Source organism: Neolamprologus multifasciatus, chromosome 4, assembly GCF_963576455.1.
Source record: "Neolamprologus multifasciatus chromosome 4, fNeoMul1.2, whole genome shotgun sequence".
Taxonomy (NCBI): Eukaryota; Metazoa; Chordata; class Actinopteri; order Cichliformes; family Cichlidae; genus Neolamprologus; species Neolamprologus multifasciatus.
This window is the reverse complement of record NC_140442.1, coordinates 5,547,439-5,565,587: the sequence shown is the minus strand read 5'-3', so window position 1 is coordinate 5,565,587 and position 18,149 is coordinate 5,547,439. Positions and strand designations below refer to the sequence as shown.

At 40.4% G+C, this 18,149-nt stretch overlaps 1 protein-coding gene across 1 annotated transcript in view; it reads left to right on the top strand.

The window, feature by feature from the left end:
- The window catches only part of cacng2a (calcium channel, voltage-dependent, gamma subunit 2a), an 87,557-nt gene extending 70,775 nt beyond the window's left edge, over positions 1-16,782 (top strand). Inside the window, exons 3-4 of the mRNA XM_085155783.1 lie at positions 5,862-6,002; positions 12,326-16,782. Of these exons, the coding sequence (XP_085011909.1) occupies positions 5,862-6,002; positions 12,326-12,861 (677 nt within the window). The 3' untranslated portion in view covers positions 12,862-16,782. The remainder of the gene's footprint in view (positions 1-5,861; positions 6,003-12,325) is intronic.
- The last annotated feature ends 1,367 nt before the right edge of the window (positions 16,783-18,149 follow it).

Here is an 18,149-nt window from a genome sequence, read left to right as displayed (position 1 = left end):
AACGGGAGAGGTGGTGAGGGAGGCAGAGAGTGAGGGGGAGGCATTTAGGAAGAGTGGTGCGTTTAGAGCGGGACACAGGAGCGGGGTCAACTCTCAGGACAACTTAATATTTAATCATCCCCCCTCACTGGTTACTCAAAACCCCACAATCCCCTGTGGATGAGCAAGGAGACAAGCGGGAGAGAGGGGGGAGGGCGAGATGACACTTTATCTCTCAAACTGCCTTGTGCTTTGACTGAGTGCAAATTAAGTGAGAGAGAGAGAGAGAAATGGGGGGGGGGGGAGACAAAGAAAAAATGAGATGTGGGACGTTTGCTGTGTGACAAAGATGGCGAGATGACTGTGCAGCAGACAGAGACAGACACATGAAAGAATAATGGAAGGTGGCGAATAACGGCATTAAAGTCTTCTTCATCATACAGATTGGAGCTCAGTGGCCGGGCAAGGTTAAATATAACGATAAGTACATCGTGATGTTGAATGATGGCATGATGGATGTGGGTGGGACAGGGAGCAGAGACATTACAATGTCAGGTCAGAAACAGTTTCATAAAGGTGCTACTGATCCGTGACTCTCTTCAGCTCACTCATTTTCATCCTATTATCCAAAACCAGGTGCTCCAGGTCTTTTGTTTTGATCAGCTAGGTTGAATTGAAAGGAAATGTCAGAAACATGAATGCTCTCTAGGTCCTTTATAGATCAAGCACTAAGGTTTCACATATTAAATCGTTTCGATCCATGTTGCTCATAGCAGAGAAATTTGAACAAATACCACCTCATAGATTTTTCCACTTAATTGTTCTGATTTCAATGCCCAAAAGAGTTCTTCCTGTAATTTCTGGCACCCATGTGACACCACAAATGGAAAGTAACTTTAATGGCGGGATGTTTAGTTTTAGAATCATTTGCTTGTCTTTGGTAGGCTAGATAACTTGAATTTTTAACTAAAATTTAAGGGTCTGATTTTATGTTTTGCGTGTTTGCCTCTGGAAGGAGACCAGAGGGTAGAATCAGGAGATGCTGGAGTGATTATATCTCTCAGCTGTCTTAGGAACACCTCGGTGTCCCCTCAGAAGTCTCTGTGTTTGCTTAGACTGCTTCCTGACAAATCTGGAGCAGCAGGAAATAGATGGATGGAATATATCGGATTTTTTATTTTTTGTAATTGAATTTATCAGCATTGTTTTTACAATATAAAAGGTAAAAAATAAAGTCAAACAGTTTTTTGTTTCCATGCAGTATCTCATGATTTCTTTTTTTAAGTACATTACAAGTTGTTTAACCCTTTAAAGCCGGTTGGAGCAGGCACGCTCTGTTTTGCTAATTATTTTTAAATCCCTGTAGAACCGGAACCACGTAAGCTAGCGCAATAATTTTTTTTGCATATGAAACCGGAGGAGTTGTACTTAATCTTATGCCATCAGCTTGTCCTAGGTCACGGTTTCCTTCCACATATAGCTTTGCAAAAACTGCATAAAAAGCGCTTGCAGGAACAAAAACATAATATTGCAGAAACACGCTTTGTCGATCCGATCAGCTGTTCATAACACTTCCCACATTGAAACAGACATCAGCGCGAACAATCGCATGTCCTCCATTTCCTGCCCGAAACCGGAAGTTACGTCATGTTTGACTTTATGCTTTTCTGAATAGTTTCTGGGATGCTTGGAACTCGAATCGCACTGCTTAAAATAGTTTATTTTGATGCACATGCTGTTTTCTTTGCAAATTTGCATCATAGGATTGTTTTTCGTTTTTCCTGCAGCATATAAAAATTGCTGTATCTCAAAAATAAAACTATGAAGACACTCAAAATAAATTTCCTGTTGTTGTAAACTATTTTTTGCAACTTTTTTGTATTTAAAGTTTTGAGGAATAAACCTCTTAAATTTGTCGAAGTAGAAATATATGTAAAAACAAAACAAAACCGATTTTCAATTTTTTTGTAGTTTATTGCACTTTTTTGCAATTAATGTAGTTACTATGGATTTATTGCATACATATTATTAAAATATGGGCTATAACAGTTGTATTGATGTATAGCAACTTGAAATGCTCCCGAAAATGGCACTACAACATGTAAAAATATAAAGTAAGCTCTGGCGGACTTGGTTCTATGGTAGGTCTTAAAGGGTTAAATAGTAACATCCTAAATAAAAAGTATGGCAGAGCATTCTTACATCATTTAAAAATATACAAGTGAATCCATAAATCCTAAAGTAAAGAGCATTTGTGTGACAGTGTGGGCCTTGCATTCATTGTCCCAGATGGCCATTCAGACAAACATTATTTAAACAAATCCAGTCTGCATTTTTTGAACAGATTTTTCTGTGTAAAATGTAAAAGCAGCAGTTTTTTTTATTGTAATTTATTTGATAACTGTCGTCTCATCCATGTACAGCGCAGAACAGAATGAACATCGTACGTTATTTAATTTTTTTCAGGCTGTTGGCAGTGTTGGAGATAAAAAAAAATAATAATAATTGTTTGTCAGCTCTGGGATCATTATAATTAATTCTATATATTTGTTTGGATCTATTAACAAACCCACCAAATGTCATATACTCATTAAAATTTAAAATATCAAATAATGCATGAAAGTGTGAATCCTCTAGGGATTGTTTTTGTTTTGGCCTCGTAATGCACGGAACAGAAAGGTCATGGGGTCACCAAAAATCATTAGCATTCATCCTCTGGGGGAGCACAAATCACCATACTGAATTTCAGGTCAGTGTGGTCACTAGATGTTGAAATATCTGCTCTGGACCAGCAGTGTTGGATGACACTGCTGTCCGTTACACCACTTTACATAACATCCAAAAATACAGTCATAGGCTGTTATCCAAATAGGTGCTATTTTCATACAATGGTACCTTTCACACCAAAGCTGAATGTTCAGTCTATGAAACCTGTGAACAATGTGCCTCCTCCTGTGCGCTGTCAGTAGGATGTGGATCTACAATGTAAGTATTTTTATTATTTTCTCACCTGCTCCCTACCTGCTTTTTGCCACTTTAACAGCCTTTTCATGTGAAAACCTGATGAAGACGTATCCTTAAATTTTGTTGCTGATGATTTTTCATGTTACCTAATTGTCACGCAATCATTACTTGTTGTTAGTTTGTGGTTAGGTCCTCGTTACCTGGCTACACCCTTTCCACACCTTATATGCTGAAAATCTTAGTTGCCGATGTCAGAGAAAGGATGCATGTCCTATCCAAACCTCTGTGTGCTCACTTCACTTTCTGCACCACTGCTTGAATAGTTATGCAGTGTAGCCCACTCCGGCACTGCTGCTGCCAACCATGCACTGAGCTCAGCGTGAGTTTCAGTTGGTTTAGAGATACAGGAGGGAATTAGACCAAAACCCTTTGTCATGGTCTCAACAGACTATCAGCACCTTGTTATCTTTCTTGTGTTTGTCCATATCTCAGCTTTATGGTAAACAAGACCTCAATTCTTGATTTTTGGCTGATGTAACCAAGCTTAGCTTTGCCATTACCACCTTGGTGTTTTGAAATGAAAAAGGGTGGATATGACTGAGAAACTAAGAGACAGTGTACTGTTTTAATCCAGCAACTTGTCAATAGTTGTTCCATCTTTAAACTTTATCATACTTTTTGGCCTTAGTTGGGCCCATTATTCACAAAATCAACATTATGTTGTGTTGACTATAACTTGAGACTAACAGTTGAAACTGTAACCTTATCAGGAAATTGTCTGCTAAAGTCATAGATTAAGTTAACCAGTGATTGTTTTTCCCCTTAGATTTCAAACAGACGTTTTTTCTGCACTCACAGGAGTCGCCCTCTGCTGGCTATTAGAAATAATGCAGATTTAAGGCACTTCCTCACTGGCCTTCACTTTTCAGTCTGAGCAGTTATGGCCTATATCAGTTTATTCAGCCAATTAAATTACTAAGAGACTAATCACAGCATGGTTACAATTTGACAAGAACTTCTGTTTGCCCTTAGTGAATTTCCAAGTTGTTGAGCTACTATAAGAGCTATTCAAACTGGAGCTCTGTATTATTGCGGATGATATGAGATATATGTTTTTAAATACATGCCTTTTTACTTTGTTTTTTTAGGCTTTACTCTGGAGTACCAACAGACTTACTGTATTTCAGTTTTGTCACAAGTGTCATATCAAAACTTTGTGGGTTTTGTCATCTTTGCCTATAAACTTTAGAAGAATTCATGACTGAATTTATCAATGTTTTCAGGTCTGAATGGCAGAAAACACCCTATAGGGTATTATCACAAAGATAGACATAGCTATTATATTATCACCTATTAGTTTTAGACACTCGCATCTCTTTTTCCTTTCAGAGTTTGATATAATTATATTGGGATAAGAGGGTGAAGGGATAACTTATCAGCCAAGAGTAGAAAGCTTGCTGCACCCATAGGGTGTATGGTTGCAATGCACAGACACAGATACCTGCTAATTAGTGCAAAGTGACATACAAATAATGTACTGGAATTGCCTTCATCAAAACAAAGGTACATCCTTTTTGAATGCCAGAGCTGCAGTTTTTGACACATTGATGCTGCCTTCATTTATCAGCTGTAGAGTTTGCTGCTTGGGGTTAATTGATGAAGATAGTCTTGAGTGAGATTAAGAAATCAAGCAGCCAACTCTTTTCTAATTGTTATTCATTTTTTATTATGACCGCATCCATCGCACACTCTTTGCAGAGCCTCAGCAGTCACCTATCTTGCTGTAGTTACCAGTGAGAGCCCAGTGGAGGGTGAACGCCCTGCCAGCTGTGGCCACCACTGGCATTGCAGCTGTTAGCTGATGCCAACCAGCCCACCTGAGGGCACAAGGTAGCTTTCCCACTGAGCCAGCAATCAGCAAGAAGCCTCACGGTGCTCAGCAGGAAGGAGAAAAACGGATCCAGGATAGAGATCAAGTGAGGAGGGAAGTGATGAATGGCGGCGGGTAGGCAGGCAGAAGGGCCCCTGGGACTTCCAGCTGGTCCCCATGGAGGTGCAAGCGGCCAAGCTCCACACAGAGCCACCCAGCCCCGTGTCAGCACTTTGGGGAGAAGCTGAGAAAAGTGCTGAGGCGGCAGCAACGTGGGGAGATGAGGTGAAGTGGTGAAAATTTAACCACCCTGATGAAAGTCTAAGTGTGCATGTTAAACAGGCGAGAGGGGGAGGGATGGGGGAAATTGAAGTGTGAGAGGCAAAAGTATGGCAGGAGGTGACTGTTAGAGAGAAACTGTGTGCTTCTCAAACTCTAATTTTACCTGACGCCCCAGGGTGCAGTGCAGCTCTTTTATGACCCTGGTTTGACCTCAAAAGTAACATCTTATCCCGTTTCCATTTTTTTTCCTCATGATAATTAGCTGCAAGGACACTGTTTTGTTTCAAAGACAGAGGCTGTATCCCTCTGCACTGCGGCCTGGCTCATATACATGCCAGAGTCTCGTAGCGCTTTTGTGGACCGCCTTTCACATGAAGCAACCGGTTTGCTCTGTGGTGTGTGGAGAAGTGTGCAAAGGAAGAGAGAGGTAGAGTCAAGCAGTGTGATTACATAAGGTTGGGTAACAGGCTCACTGTGGGGATACACACTCAATAGACAGTGTTGATGGAGTCTTTCACAGGCCTGCTGGGGTGTTGATTAGGATGTGCTCACAAACAAGGACCAGATGCTGAAATGGATCTTAATATGCTTTTCTGTCTTTGTTTGTCGCTCCTTCTGATTTATGCTCATCCCTGCCATTTCCCCCACTTTCTTTTTTGCCCTTTTGGCTGTCCTCCCCTCTGTGTGTACACCAAATCACATCCCATTCTCCATTGGCCTCCCTCTCCCCAATTTTTTCCCTCTCCCGTCTTCCACTGATTTCCAGGTGCGGTGCGAGCCTCCAGCATCTTCCCCATCCTCAGCGTCATCCTGCTCTTCATGGGAGGCCTGTGTATAGCTGCCAGTGAGTTCTACAAGTCACGCCACAACATCATCCTCAGCGCAGGGATCTTCTTTGTGTCTGCAGGTCAGTCAAACACCCGCAAAATGAAACAAAAGCTCGAGAATTTGTCAAACCATCTGCACTAATTTTGAACTGGCTGCAGACAATCATTCACACTCACAGTCAAGCAGGCCAATTTAGAATCAGTTAACTTAACATGCATGCCTTTGATATGTATGTTTAGTGAACTTGGAGAAACCAATGCAAACACAGAAAGGTGGTACATAAGAACCCAGGGGTTTCTTTGAGGCAATAGTGCTAACTAATGCACTGCTCTTTTTCTATGTTATGTTCTGTCATAAAGTATTCGCACCGGCATTTACTGGACAACATATATTTAAGTACTGTGTTTGATATGGCAGTATCAGCCCAATGTATCAGTCAACCCTCTGTATTTATAACCTACGGAGCCCCGCGGGGGACATGGGAGAAAAAAAATTAAGACGGACTTTTGCGAGATCTCACAAAACAAACTCGGGATCTCGCAAATGTTTTGCGAGATCTCGCAAAACAAACTCGGGATCTCGCAAAAGTTTTGCAAAATCTGCAAAACAAACTCGGGATCTCGCAAAAGTTTTGCGAGATCTCGCAAAACAAACTCGGGATCTCGCAAAAGTTTTAGCCGCATTCTTCGGAGGCCGCCAGCTCGAAGCCGACCGGGAGGTTGAGGCACGATGTGCCGGGAAAGCGGTGTTCCTCCCAGCTGTAGTAGGTCTCGACCTCCTGTTAGCTTCGAGCTAGTGGGTGTCAGATCTCCGAAAACATCGGAGCACTTTTGCAAATATGTGATGTCTTGTAAACCGAGCAGGTATCTGACGTTTACACAACTACATTCACGCCTCAAAATATCTTAAAAGTGTATTTTGTGACCCAGAAAGAGTAATATTACAACTAAGTAGCTGCCGCCATTGTTGGAATTCAACTTTTGCGAGATCTCGCAAAACAAACTCGGGATCTCGCAAAAGTTTTGCGAGATCTCGCAAAAGTTTTAGCCGCATTCTTCGGAGGCCGCCAGCTCGAAGCCGACCAGGAGGTCGAGGCACGATGTGCCGGGAAAGCGGTGTTCCTCCCGGCTGTAGTAGGTCTCGACCTCCCGTTAGCTTCGAGCTAGTGGGTGTCAGATCTCCGAAAACGTCGGAGCACTTTTGCAAATATGTGATGTCTTGTAAACCGAGCAGGTATCTGACGTTTACACAACTACATTCACGCCTCAAAATATCTTAAAAGTGTATTTTGTGACCCAGAAAGAGTAATATTACAACTAAGTAGCTGCCACCATTGTTGGAATTCAACTTTTGCGAGATCTCGCAAAAGTTTTGCGAGATCTCACAAAAGTCCGTCTTAATTTTTTTTTCTCCCATGTCCCCTGCGGGGCTCCGTAATAACCCCATTTTTGAATTCATCATTCATCTGTTTCATGAAAAACATGGCATCTTTTCACCCCAAAGCAAATAAATAACATCAGAATGCACTGACATGTAGATGAAATGTACATTTAGTTTGGGTACAAGCATATGTGCTCAAATTACAAAGCAGACAAGTACAACGCGCGTAAAATTGCTTTTACTGAGCAACAAATTCACTATTTTGATACAATACAAGAAATCAATCAAACATATTGTGTTTGCTTTTGCAAACTGATGGTCACTTTGCCTTAAATGCCACATAACAGTTGAAACAGGCAGGTATTATTCATAATCTGTTACGATTATCTGCTTAAAGAAGGGACAAACCTTAAACTGTTGGAAGCTGGAGGTTAGACTACATCTACACTGTAAACCAAATGTTCAAAGTAATTCAATAAATTAAGAAAATGTCAACTTATTTTTTAAAAAACAGTCCTACTAACTCAAATAGCTTATGTTCATCTGAAAATTTCTTACATTTGATTTAGTTCAGAATTTATTGTTTTGGATCAACTTCGACTATTTTGGCTATTAAGTGCTTGCTACTTTTACTAATTTATTTTAATTATATGGCAGACATCTTTGGAAGGTTTTGATTCCTGGTGTCAGTTTGAACCCCAAATATAAAAGATCTTAGTCCTTAGTCTGCTATAGCAGCTGGGCTCATTTAGATTCTGGGAAAAGACAATGAGTGAACAGGGACCGAGAATTAAAGTGTCCTTGTCTTTTATTAGTTGCTCACAGGTTCTTTCACTAACACTATCCACAAATTTAACAAACTGTTTTTGTTTGGGGTTTTGTTTTGTTTTTTGCCCTTTTTTGTCGCTTTTATTTCTTTTCATAAACATTTTAAACATTTAAAAAACAATTGGACTTAAAAATTATTCATTTAGTGCAGTTCAGTTATTAGGCCATTATAAAAATCTGCATCAACTGCAAGCTTGAAAAACAGTCATCTGACCTTTTTCTCTAGGTTTGTTTTGTACTAATAAAGACTCCACTAATGCTGTAATTTCCTGTCAAATATGGAGGTCCGCCCATGTGTCTGCAGTAGTTTGATTTTAAAATGTGAGTGGGTGGGACTGAAGACTCATTGAACCACCAATGTTTGTATCACAGTAAGTATTCTACTTTTCTTTAGATTGCACTTTTTTCCAACCCATTTTAGTGAAATGTCAGCAAAGCAATTCTCATTCAGTGACACCGTTAGCTAACAGTTAATAAGCTAACAGCTAATAAGATGAGTTCACCGTGGTAGCTGAGACGGACTGCTACATTTTTACTATAGACAATGTGTCTTTGTCCTTTTTTTGATGCAATGCTCTCTGTCCTATATAAACATTATGATGAAGTCTTTCAAACTTAATGGGATGGAATTAATGAAGATTTCAGAACTGGAGAAAAAGTGACATAAGCTGGTAAAAGCAAAGAGAAGTTAACCTTTCGTGATATGACCATGTAGAGCAGGGGTGTCCAACTCCAGGCCTCAAGGGCCGGTGTCCTGCAGGTTTTAGACGTGTCCAGCTGATTTAAATGGCTAAATGAGCTCCTCAACATGTCTTGAAGTTCTCCAGAGGCCTGGTAATGAACTAGTTATGTGATTCAGGTGTGTTGACACAGGGTGATATCTAAAACCTGCAGGACACCGGCCCTTGAGGCCTGGAGTTGGACACTCCTGATGTAGAGAGATGGCTAAACTTTTTGGGAGGGGTATGTTACTTCAGCCTTTTGAAAGTCAGAATTCTCGTTTCAGTGTCTTTCAACAACATCTAATATTACCAGAATCCAAATGTGATACCTACTTCACTCAATTTGATGAGAGGCATAGGTTCTTGTTCTCACCATAGCAAAGGTCATAACTTTAATTCAATGTGGAACCGACTAAGTAGTTTTGCTGTTTTGCACTTTTTTTCCGATGTAGGTGTACTCAAAGCACCAACCTTCAAAGGGGTTCAAACAGAGCATGCCCAACACGTTCTACGCCAAACCTAACAGCCGTCTTATTCAATCAATTACTTTTTTCAAATAGAAGGATCCTAATACAGGTAAGACAGCAAAAGTTTTGGCTGAAATGTAAAATGTTAATAATGAAAAGAGATTTGAAATGAACCTCAAACTGAGACTTTGAATTCTATTCTTGAATTCACTTTGTTTTAATTTTTTGCTTTCCTCTTTCTTTTCTCCAGCCTTACAGCTCAACCTTCAACATCATCTGTCCACTATATCCAATATTCTTCCTCTGCACGTACCCAGACCATCTCAGCTTTTCCTCTTTATTTGTCACTAGGGTTCAGTGGACTCAGAACAGATTACGGTCTAGAACACAGATCATCTGCTTTTACCTACCCACGTGTAGTTTGTTCTCAAAACAACTACAAAATGCAGAGTTGTAGCTAAAATAATACATGGCTTTTGAACATAACTCCGACACAACAAAGGATGCTGAATGGTGCTTAAAGACTTAAAGTAATATAATGATTTGCAGAATCTTCTGCATCACAACAAGTATAAACGTCTTCAAGTTGCTTGAAGACGTTTCACCTCTCATTCGAGAAGCTTCTTCAGTTCTAAGGTCAAATGGTGGGGAGTCCCAGATTTAAACCTAGTGGGAGTATCCCCCCAAAGAGGGACAAAAGGACCCCCTGATGATCCTCTAATCGCCTGAGCCAAGGTGTGAAACTGGGTGTGGGTCCCAATCAGCCAGAGTTTCGGGTGAGCTCATTGTGAAACCTGGCCCCACCTTATTATGCGAATTCCTGAGGTCAGATGGCCCAGGGTGTGATTGGGCGTTAAGGCGTCTGGGGAGGGAACTCAAAACTAGATTATAGATGGCAGAGAGTTGGTGTCGTAAACCACCGCCTCTGTTCAAAGATGGTCGCTCACAGTGGACATAGATGGCTTCTCCCACTAGGTTTAAATCTGGGACTCTCCACCATTTGACCTTAGAACTGAAGAAGCTTCTCGGATGAGAGGCGAAACGTCTTCAAGTAACTTAAAGAAGTCCAGACGCTTTTCTTTGCAAGCTCCTTTGACTACGATGACCTGGATGACTGAGAACCTTCACAGACAACAAGTATAAACCACTTTTCTGATTAAGATGATTATGATGATTAACTGGAGAGGTGATCTGTCATACAATAGTCCTGTGAATTAGAGAATTAGTTTGTGATCACATTCTCTGATTCATTCAGGACGAATCAAATGAGCCATATCTGAGATGATGCAGTGGCCCTCGTTATAGTAATCTTTGACAAAAACCCACTTCATTACCAGACTGTGAAAGTCCTTTAGAGTGACTTTGTGGAGGTCTCCCAAGAACTGCTGATGAACTTCTTGGTCATGTTTGGAGTGATCTGTGCACTACACCTACTACTACAACTATTACCAAGGAACTGAACAACACTGTATTCCTTGAGAGTAATCTGTAATCTGGTAAACTGTTCCCCAACTTAGAGCCTCAAAAGTCTCAGAGCACAGTATTGTTTTTGTTGTTTTATTTTATTATTTTTGTTGCAATAACTGAACTACAAGACATTTCTGACGGTCATTATTTTGAATATGAATGTTAACAAAGCAGGTTGTAAAATAACAGAACCAGGACGGTTGTACATAAGCATTTAAAAATGTAGCATTTCATCAGTTTACAGTGTAATTAGTCACATCTGCTATTTGAAAAATACACGTCTTTAGCATTTGATATTTTTGAATAACAGTGCAGTGTGTCATCAGTGGAGGCCAAGAAAATACTGTTGAACTGAAGAAATGTGCTTTTAAATTTAGAAGTACACAATTGGTTTTTGTACAGTTTGTGTGACATGTTTTTGAGTTTTCAGTGTCCAGATCTTTGAGTTTTGTGTAATTAAAAAAGATCACAAAAGTGAACAACAAATGTGACTGTGTTTCACTCATTCCTTTTAGGCAATGTCAACTTATTCTCATGGTAGATATGAATGAAAACTTTAAGTCCTAGTTACTAAATATTTTTCAATGTAATTATTAAACATTTTACTTTTATTTTAGTGAAAAGGGTAAATGTGAAATGTACACAAAATAGTAGAGTTCTGATAAACTGAAACATTTAAGTTCATCAACAAGTTCTGCTAAATTCTTTGGGTTTACAGTGTACTTTAAAATGAGATCAACTGAATATGTTCCCATAGAGTGTAAATGAGGGAAGCTGCTTGCTTGGCTCTGTGTAAAGGTAACAAAATCTCAGATGCACCCTAATTTTTACTGCACAGACACGATGTTGGTGTTTTTCCTCTCAGTATTTGCTATAAAGTACTTTTTTAAAACTTAATGTTCTACACCATCAAAAGGCCATGCTGAAAACTCTCGGGCTGCTGGTCACGTCTTTCACTGCAGCTACAAGTCACTTCTTCTCTTCCCTTCCTTTCATTTCTCTTGGTCCTGTTGCTAGGCTAAAAACCACCCGTTGGGACTCATCTCTAAAAATATGGTGTCCCTGACACACTTTCCCTACAATCCATCTTCCCAGAAATACCATGTCAAACATTTCTGTGTGTGTGACTAAACTAAAAAGGCAAAGTAAGATATATAGATGGAGACGTAAATATATATAAAGAGATCATATATTTGGATATATGTTCAGACACAGAATATATGCTTTATTTCAATCTAGACAAGACATAAATGTCCTTTTTTGCCACAGAAAGGGCAAAGATTAAGACTGTAACATCAGCCGTGTTGGATGAGGAGTTGGACAGGATTAGCAGACTGTGTACAGTGCCTGAATCAGCACTCTAAACATATTTGGTGTGAGCCTGAATGGTAAGTTACCAGGATTAAAGGCTTGAGTTCATCTTGACTGATACTTTGTGTCTTGTTTTCTCTTTGTCTTTTTTCCTCTATCTTTTTCTCCCAATAAATCGACAATTCTTCCCTTATTTTGTGCCCATCTTACATCTCCCAACACATCAGGCCTGAGCAACATCATCGGGATCATTGTGTACATATCAGCCAACGCAGGAGACCCTTCAAAAAGTGACTCGAAGAAGAACAGCTACTCTTACGGCTGGTCTTTCTACTTCGGTGCCCTCTCCTTCATCATGGCTGAGATGGTGGGCGTCTTGGCCGTGCACATGTTCATCGACCGCCATCGACAGCTGCGAATAGGGGCGCGCGCGGCCGACTACCTCCAAGGCTCGGCCATAACACGGATCCCCAGCTACCGCTACCGCTACAGACGCCGCTCGCGCTCCTCCTCCCGCTCCACAGACCCGTCACATTCTCGCGACGCCTCGCCGGTGGGCCTCAAGGGCTTCAGCGCGCTGCCATCCACGGAGATCTCCATGTACACGCTTCCCCGGGACACCCTCAAATCCTCCGGCACACCGACCGCCACCTACAACTCGGAGAGGGACCACAACTTCCTGCAAGTCCACAACTGCATCCAGAAGGACTTGAAAGACTCGAGCCACACCAACACAGCGAACCGCCGCACCACGCCTGTATGAGAGAGTCGACACAGGCCAGGCCAGCACGGCGGAGACCAGGAGACACGGAAACCCCTGTGGGTGGAGAACGCCCCAGGAGAAGATGGATTTCCATGTTTATAGACATTTGTTCTTTTTGTTCAGCTGCATGACTTTTCCATTACCATTGTTGAGAGAGTTTCAACAAGTCTGCTGTGTTCCTGGATTGAATGGCAGAGGACTGAGAGTGGGACAGGATGTCCCAAGGAAGTGAGCTCTGTCAGGTATTTTTGAGCAGGGGTTGTTTGTGAGGTTTGGTGCGCTGACAGGGAGGGTGGGAGGGGTGGGCATTTATGAGACAAAGAATTGGTTTCATCATTTCATTGCCCTTTGGTTTGACAGTATTGCCCCACAAGTTTGGTTGGAGCAACAGGTCAAGCTCCCCCCTCAGCCAGCCTGCCACCTCTTTTATTTACTGACTGATTTGTTCTTTTTTTTTTTTTTGCATTAAAACTGTGAATTGTTACAGCTTGGGATTCAGTAAGAATTACCCCAATCTGTAATCTCTAACAAAGGTACTATATATACATATATATATGTATTACTTTTATAAATAAATTATTACGTTAATAATCAAGAGATACAGACTTTACCGAAGCAAAAAAAGAGAAAAAACACACACACATACACAAAAAAATCGAGTTAACTAAACCAAGTGCTGTTGGTAATATGAGAAAAGACTCTTTTAGTATCCTTTCATTCGAAGGTCGAGAACAAGAGATGGTCCTTCAGGTAGCAGCAGTACAGCAGCCACCACAGGCAGACGCAGACAGTAGAATAATATCTTTTAATAGAACCTTCTCGTCTTTTTCTCGGTCCCTGTTCACTTTCTTTTTTTATATGGGGGGGGTCGTAACGCGGGAGTCGAAACCCTTTAACAGAAAGAGCCAACAAAAGGGGGTTAAAGGTCACACAAAGCGAAGACTCCAAACACGACTTCTGCTAAATAAGAAAGGAAGGAGCAGAGGGCAAGGAAAAGAAGAGGACGCCAAACACAAAAATAAAAACAAGTTAAATATGAAATAGTACAAGAGAAGCTAAGTGACTCACAATTTCAGAAATTAAATGCATGCTATAAAATTACAGCAAATCTGCTCTTGAGAAACTTAAGTTTTAAAGGTTAATAATTATAAAGGGGGGGGAAAAAGCCAAGGCGCTAAAGTATTAATGTTTTCATGTGTATTTTTCTTATGTTTTTTATTTATTTATTTAGTTCATTACTGCTTTTGTGAGACGAACCAAACAATCTACATGGAACAAAACTGCTTTTTTAAATGGTTTGGTCGATTTCTTTATAAATATATAAATATATGTATGTATGTATGTATTTTATTTTTAAAACTCACACAGCCTTAGTCATTTCTTTGTTTCGTTTGATTTTTAATGTGTTGTTCAAATTGAAAATGAAATCTTTAAAGGTGCCAAAACCGAATGATCCTATACTTGGATGCATCAAGTCCTGATGAATAAAATACGAACCCTAGGGGGAACAAATCATCACGTTTCACTGCGTGTCTCTACAACACCTTCTTGTTTGTCGCACTTGTCTGTCTGTCACATTTTGATATCTGAAATGTTGGTCCTTATTAGAGAAGAAAAGAAATACAAACAGAATCAGGCTTGAAAGGAAAGTATTTGTCAAACAGAGCTGTGGTTTTTAGCATTTATAATGTTTTGACTTCATTGTGAATGTGACTTTTTAACCTTTCATCTAAAATAGATAAGTTCAGGAAAACACATGTCTCAAAGTGCTTGATAACATGAGCTAGACCCCATGATATTACAGAGAAAACAATAACAATTCCCAACAAGCAGAGCTTGGCAACTGTGAGGAGTAAGAACTCACTTTTAACAGGAAGTGACCACCTGCAGAAGCAGAAGCCGAGATGTGTGACATGCCATGTGATTAACAAAAGTTAAAGACATGATGTAATGGCACGTGAATAAATGGGAAGCAGAGAAGAAATGCTGAGTGCATCATGCGAAGTCTCCCCAGCAGCTCGAGCCTATAGCAGCATAACTAAAGGCTGATTCAGGGTTCTAAGCATAATCTTAAAAGTAGATGACCTACCGCTGTTCTAGCTGGTGCACCATGGCAGGAGCCTGGTAACTAAAGGCCCCGCCTCCCACTAGAAACTCTACGAACTACATCTGTGAAGGTTCTCAGTCATCCGGTCATCGTAGTCAAAGGAGCTTGCAAATAAAAGCGTCTGGACTTCTTCAAGTTGCTTGAAGACGTTTCACCTCTCATCTGAGAAGCTTCTTCAGTTCTAAGGTCAAATGGTGGGGAGTCCCAGATTTAAACCTAGTGGGAGTATCCCCCCACAGAGGGACAAAAGGACCCCCTGATGATCCTCTAATCGCCTGAGCCAAGGTGTGAAACTGGGTGTGGGTCCCAATCAGCCAGAGTTTCGGGTGAGTTCATTGCTAAACCTGTTCCCACCTTATTATGTGATTTCCTGAGGTCAGATGGTCCAGGATGTGAGTGGGCATTAAGGCGTCTGGGGAGGGAACTCAAAACTGGATTATAGATGGCAGACAGTTGGTGTCGTAAACCACCGCCTCTGTTCAAAGATGGTCGCTCACAGTGGACATAGATGCTTCTTTCACTCCTCTTTCAAACCATCTGTCCTCTCGGTCCAAAATGTGAACATTGGCATCCTCGAAAGAATGACCTTTATCCTTTAGATGCAGATGGACAGCTGAGTCTTGTCAGGGGGTCCTTTTGTCCCTCTGTGGGGGGATACTCCCACTAGGTTTAAATCTGGGACTCCCCACCATTTGACCTTAGAACTGAAGAAGCTTCTCGGATGAGAGGTGAAATGTCTTCAAGCAACTTAAAGAAGTCCAGGCGCTTTTCTTTGCAAGCTCCTTTGACTCTACGAACTTCAAGTCTGCAGTCTTTTTGGGGAGAAAGATCTTGGATCTGGATTTACAGGAAGCCAATATTTAAGAAAAGAGGCATATAATCACTCTGTGGTTGCTCACTGTGTTATTGGAGCCCAAGGTCTAATACTGATTAGACGTTGTGATTCAGAGATTTTTAGGACAGCATATAATAATTTCAGTTTTGTCAGTATTTAGAATAGTTTAACTAATTTATTTGTGTTGTCTGGCTTCGTAGAGTACTACAAGTGCACATTTAATGTATGCAGTGGTTTTTGTTTTCTTTTGTTTGTTTGTTTTTTCAATAATATCAGCTAAAACTTTAATATATATAACAAAAGAGGAATCAGTCCTTGTGCAGAACCCTGGTGAACTCTAACTCTGACTAACTTTTAGGGACTTTTGAAGAGTCCTGATTTATTGGAAGAAACTGGAATGTATCAGATTTATTATTATTATTTATTACTGTGGTGGACTGAAGTCTCTGTAGTAAAATGCTTCCAAGAAAAATGTCAAATAGGGGAGGACAAGCGCAGAGGTGAGTAACATCCACATAGTTATTTTCTCATATTTTTTTTTATTTGAAGGTTTACTTATTTAAGAGTTTGGGTAATCCAGTATTTCACAAGGAAAGAGGAAAACTACAATAGATGCAGATGCTATAATTACAAAACAAGATTAGGTGAAATGTGAAAAATATTGTGAAATTATGGGGAAAAAGGTTCCTCTCTAATGTAGGCTACGCCTTTTCAACACGCAAGGCTGTAAAAAGAAGGCCTTTGTAGTAAAGGGTTGAAATCCATTTTTTAAACCAATCAGCATTTACAAGATCTCACATCTGCCTATAGCCAAAGACACAAACAGGTCCAGGATCAGAAATCCTGTCAAACTTGTGGTCTGAAGCTTGAGCTGTCAGAGAAAGATTATATTTTTCTGCATGTTGGAAGGTACACTGAACAAACTATAAACTGTTTCTGTTTACTGTTAGCCATCAGATACACTGGTGACGAAATTCAGTCCTCTTTAAGCACACACTGCTTACGACAAAAGTCACTCGGATTAAATAGGTAACTGGATAATTTCTGGAGTGATTAATGTGCTTAGGATGGCAACAGGATATTTAACACTTCTCAATCATGACTCCTTTCTACCATACGCTAATCTCAGGTTTCTTCAGCTGATCAGGTCTCGCTTCAGCAGCGTTATGTGGCCAGAAAATTAGGTCACCTGACCACCTAGATATACTGAATGACCAGGCTTTTCCATCAATCGATTTTTTTTCTTCCCTGACGGCACAGGCGTATTCTAAGATGGCAATGCCAGGATTCATCAGGCTCAAATTGAGACCGTGTGGTTCAGGGAGCATGGGGCATCATTTTTCACACAAGGATTGGCCACCACAGAGTGTAGACCGTAAGTCCAATGAGAATATTGAAAATCTAGCATCAATACAAGATTTTGGTAAAAAATAAATAAATAAATATTGCAACATTGGACAGAAATAAATGTTTTAACTCGGTATACAGACATTTTTTCCATCTTTTCTTTACAGAACCATTTTGGTGTTAACCTTATATAGTATATGGAATAATGAAATGCCAGGAGTTTGATAGAGGGCTATTTTTCAGACACTGAATATCTATACAAAATATTTGCTATTTGGCATCTTCCTTCTAAAAAATATTGGCATCAGCCTTCATACACCCATAAAAATAAAAGCTGAGCTGTCAGACATAAAACCTTGTGTGCTCTGCTAAAATCAGGGCCTCAGCCTGCTGTTGTAAAATTGTGATAACACGCTGTAATCGACCACCGGGAGCCGCAATCCAAAAAATATCACCATCGGCCATCAAATGTCTGACTTTACCGCGTTTAAAGCATGGCAATATCTCTGTTTAACAAAAAGTAGCTCGAACCATAAATTTACAAAACAGGCTGTCTGGGAGTTTTATCTCTTGTGCTTTACAAACACAGCTTTTTTATACAGTAGTGAGCACATTTGTTCCTTTCTTTCTAAAAAGCCACAGAGAAGCCAGCATGTTCGACGCAAACAGCAGCAGCATCTTTCTGCATTGAGGCATCCCCAAGAAAGAAACACGGGTTTGCAATAACACAGTTCTACCGGAGGTTTGCCTGCAAAAAGAACATCCAAAACCTTTCTACACCACCAGCCTAAAAGCATTGCTTTCAGAGCCTAAAACACTGCTGCAAGTGTGTATAAGCGTGTGAAGTGCTAACTGTACGCTGTTGAAGCAGGTGTACAAAGCAAATCTATTTGTGAGACAAAAGGCAGATTGTTCTTCAGCATGTGTTTTCTTGTGCAGAGACAAGTCAAACCACTGAAATAAATATAAATCAAAGGATTCGCTGACTTCTCTGTGAAA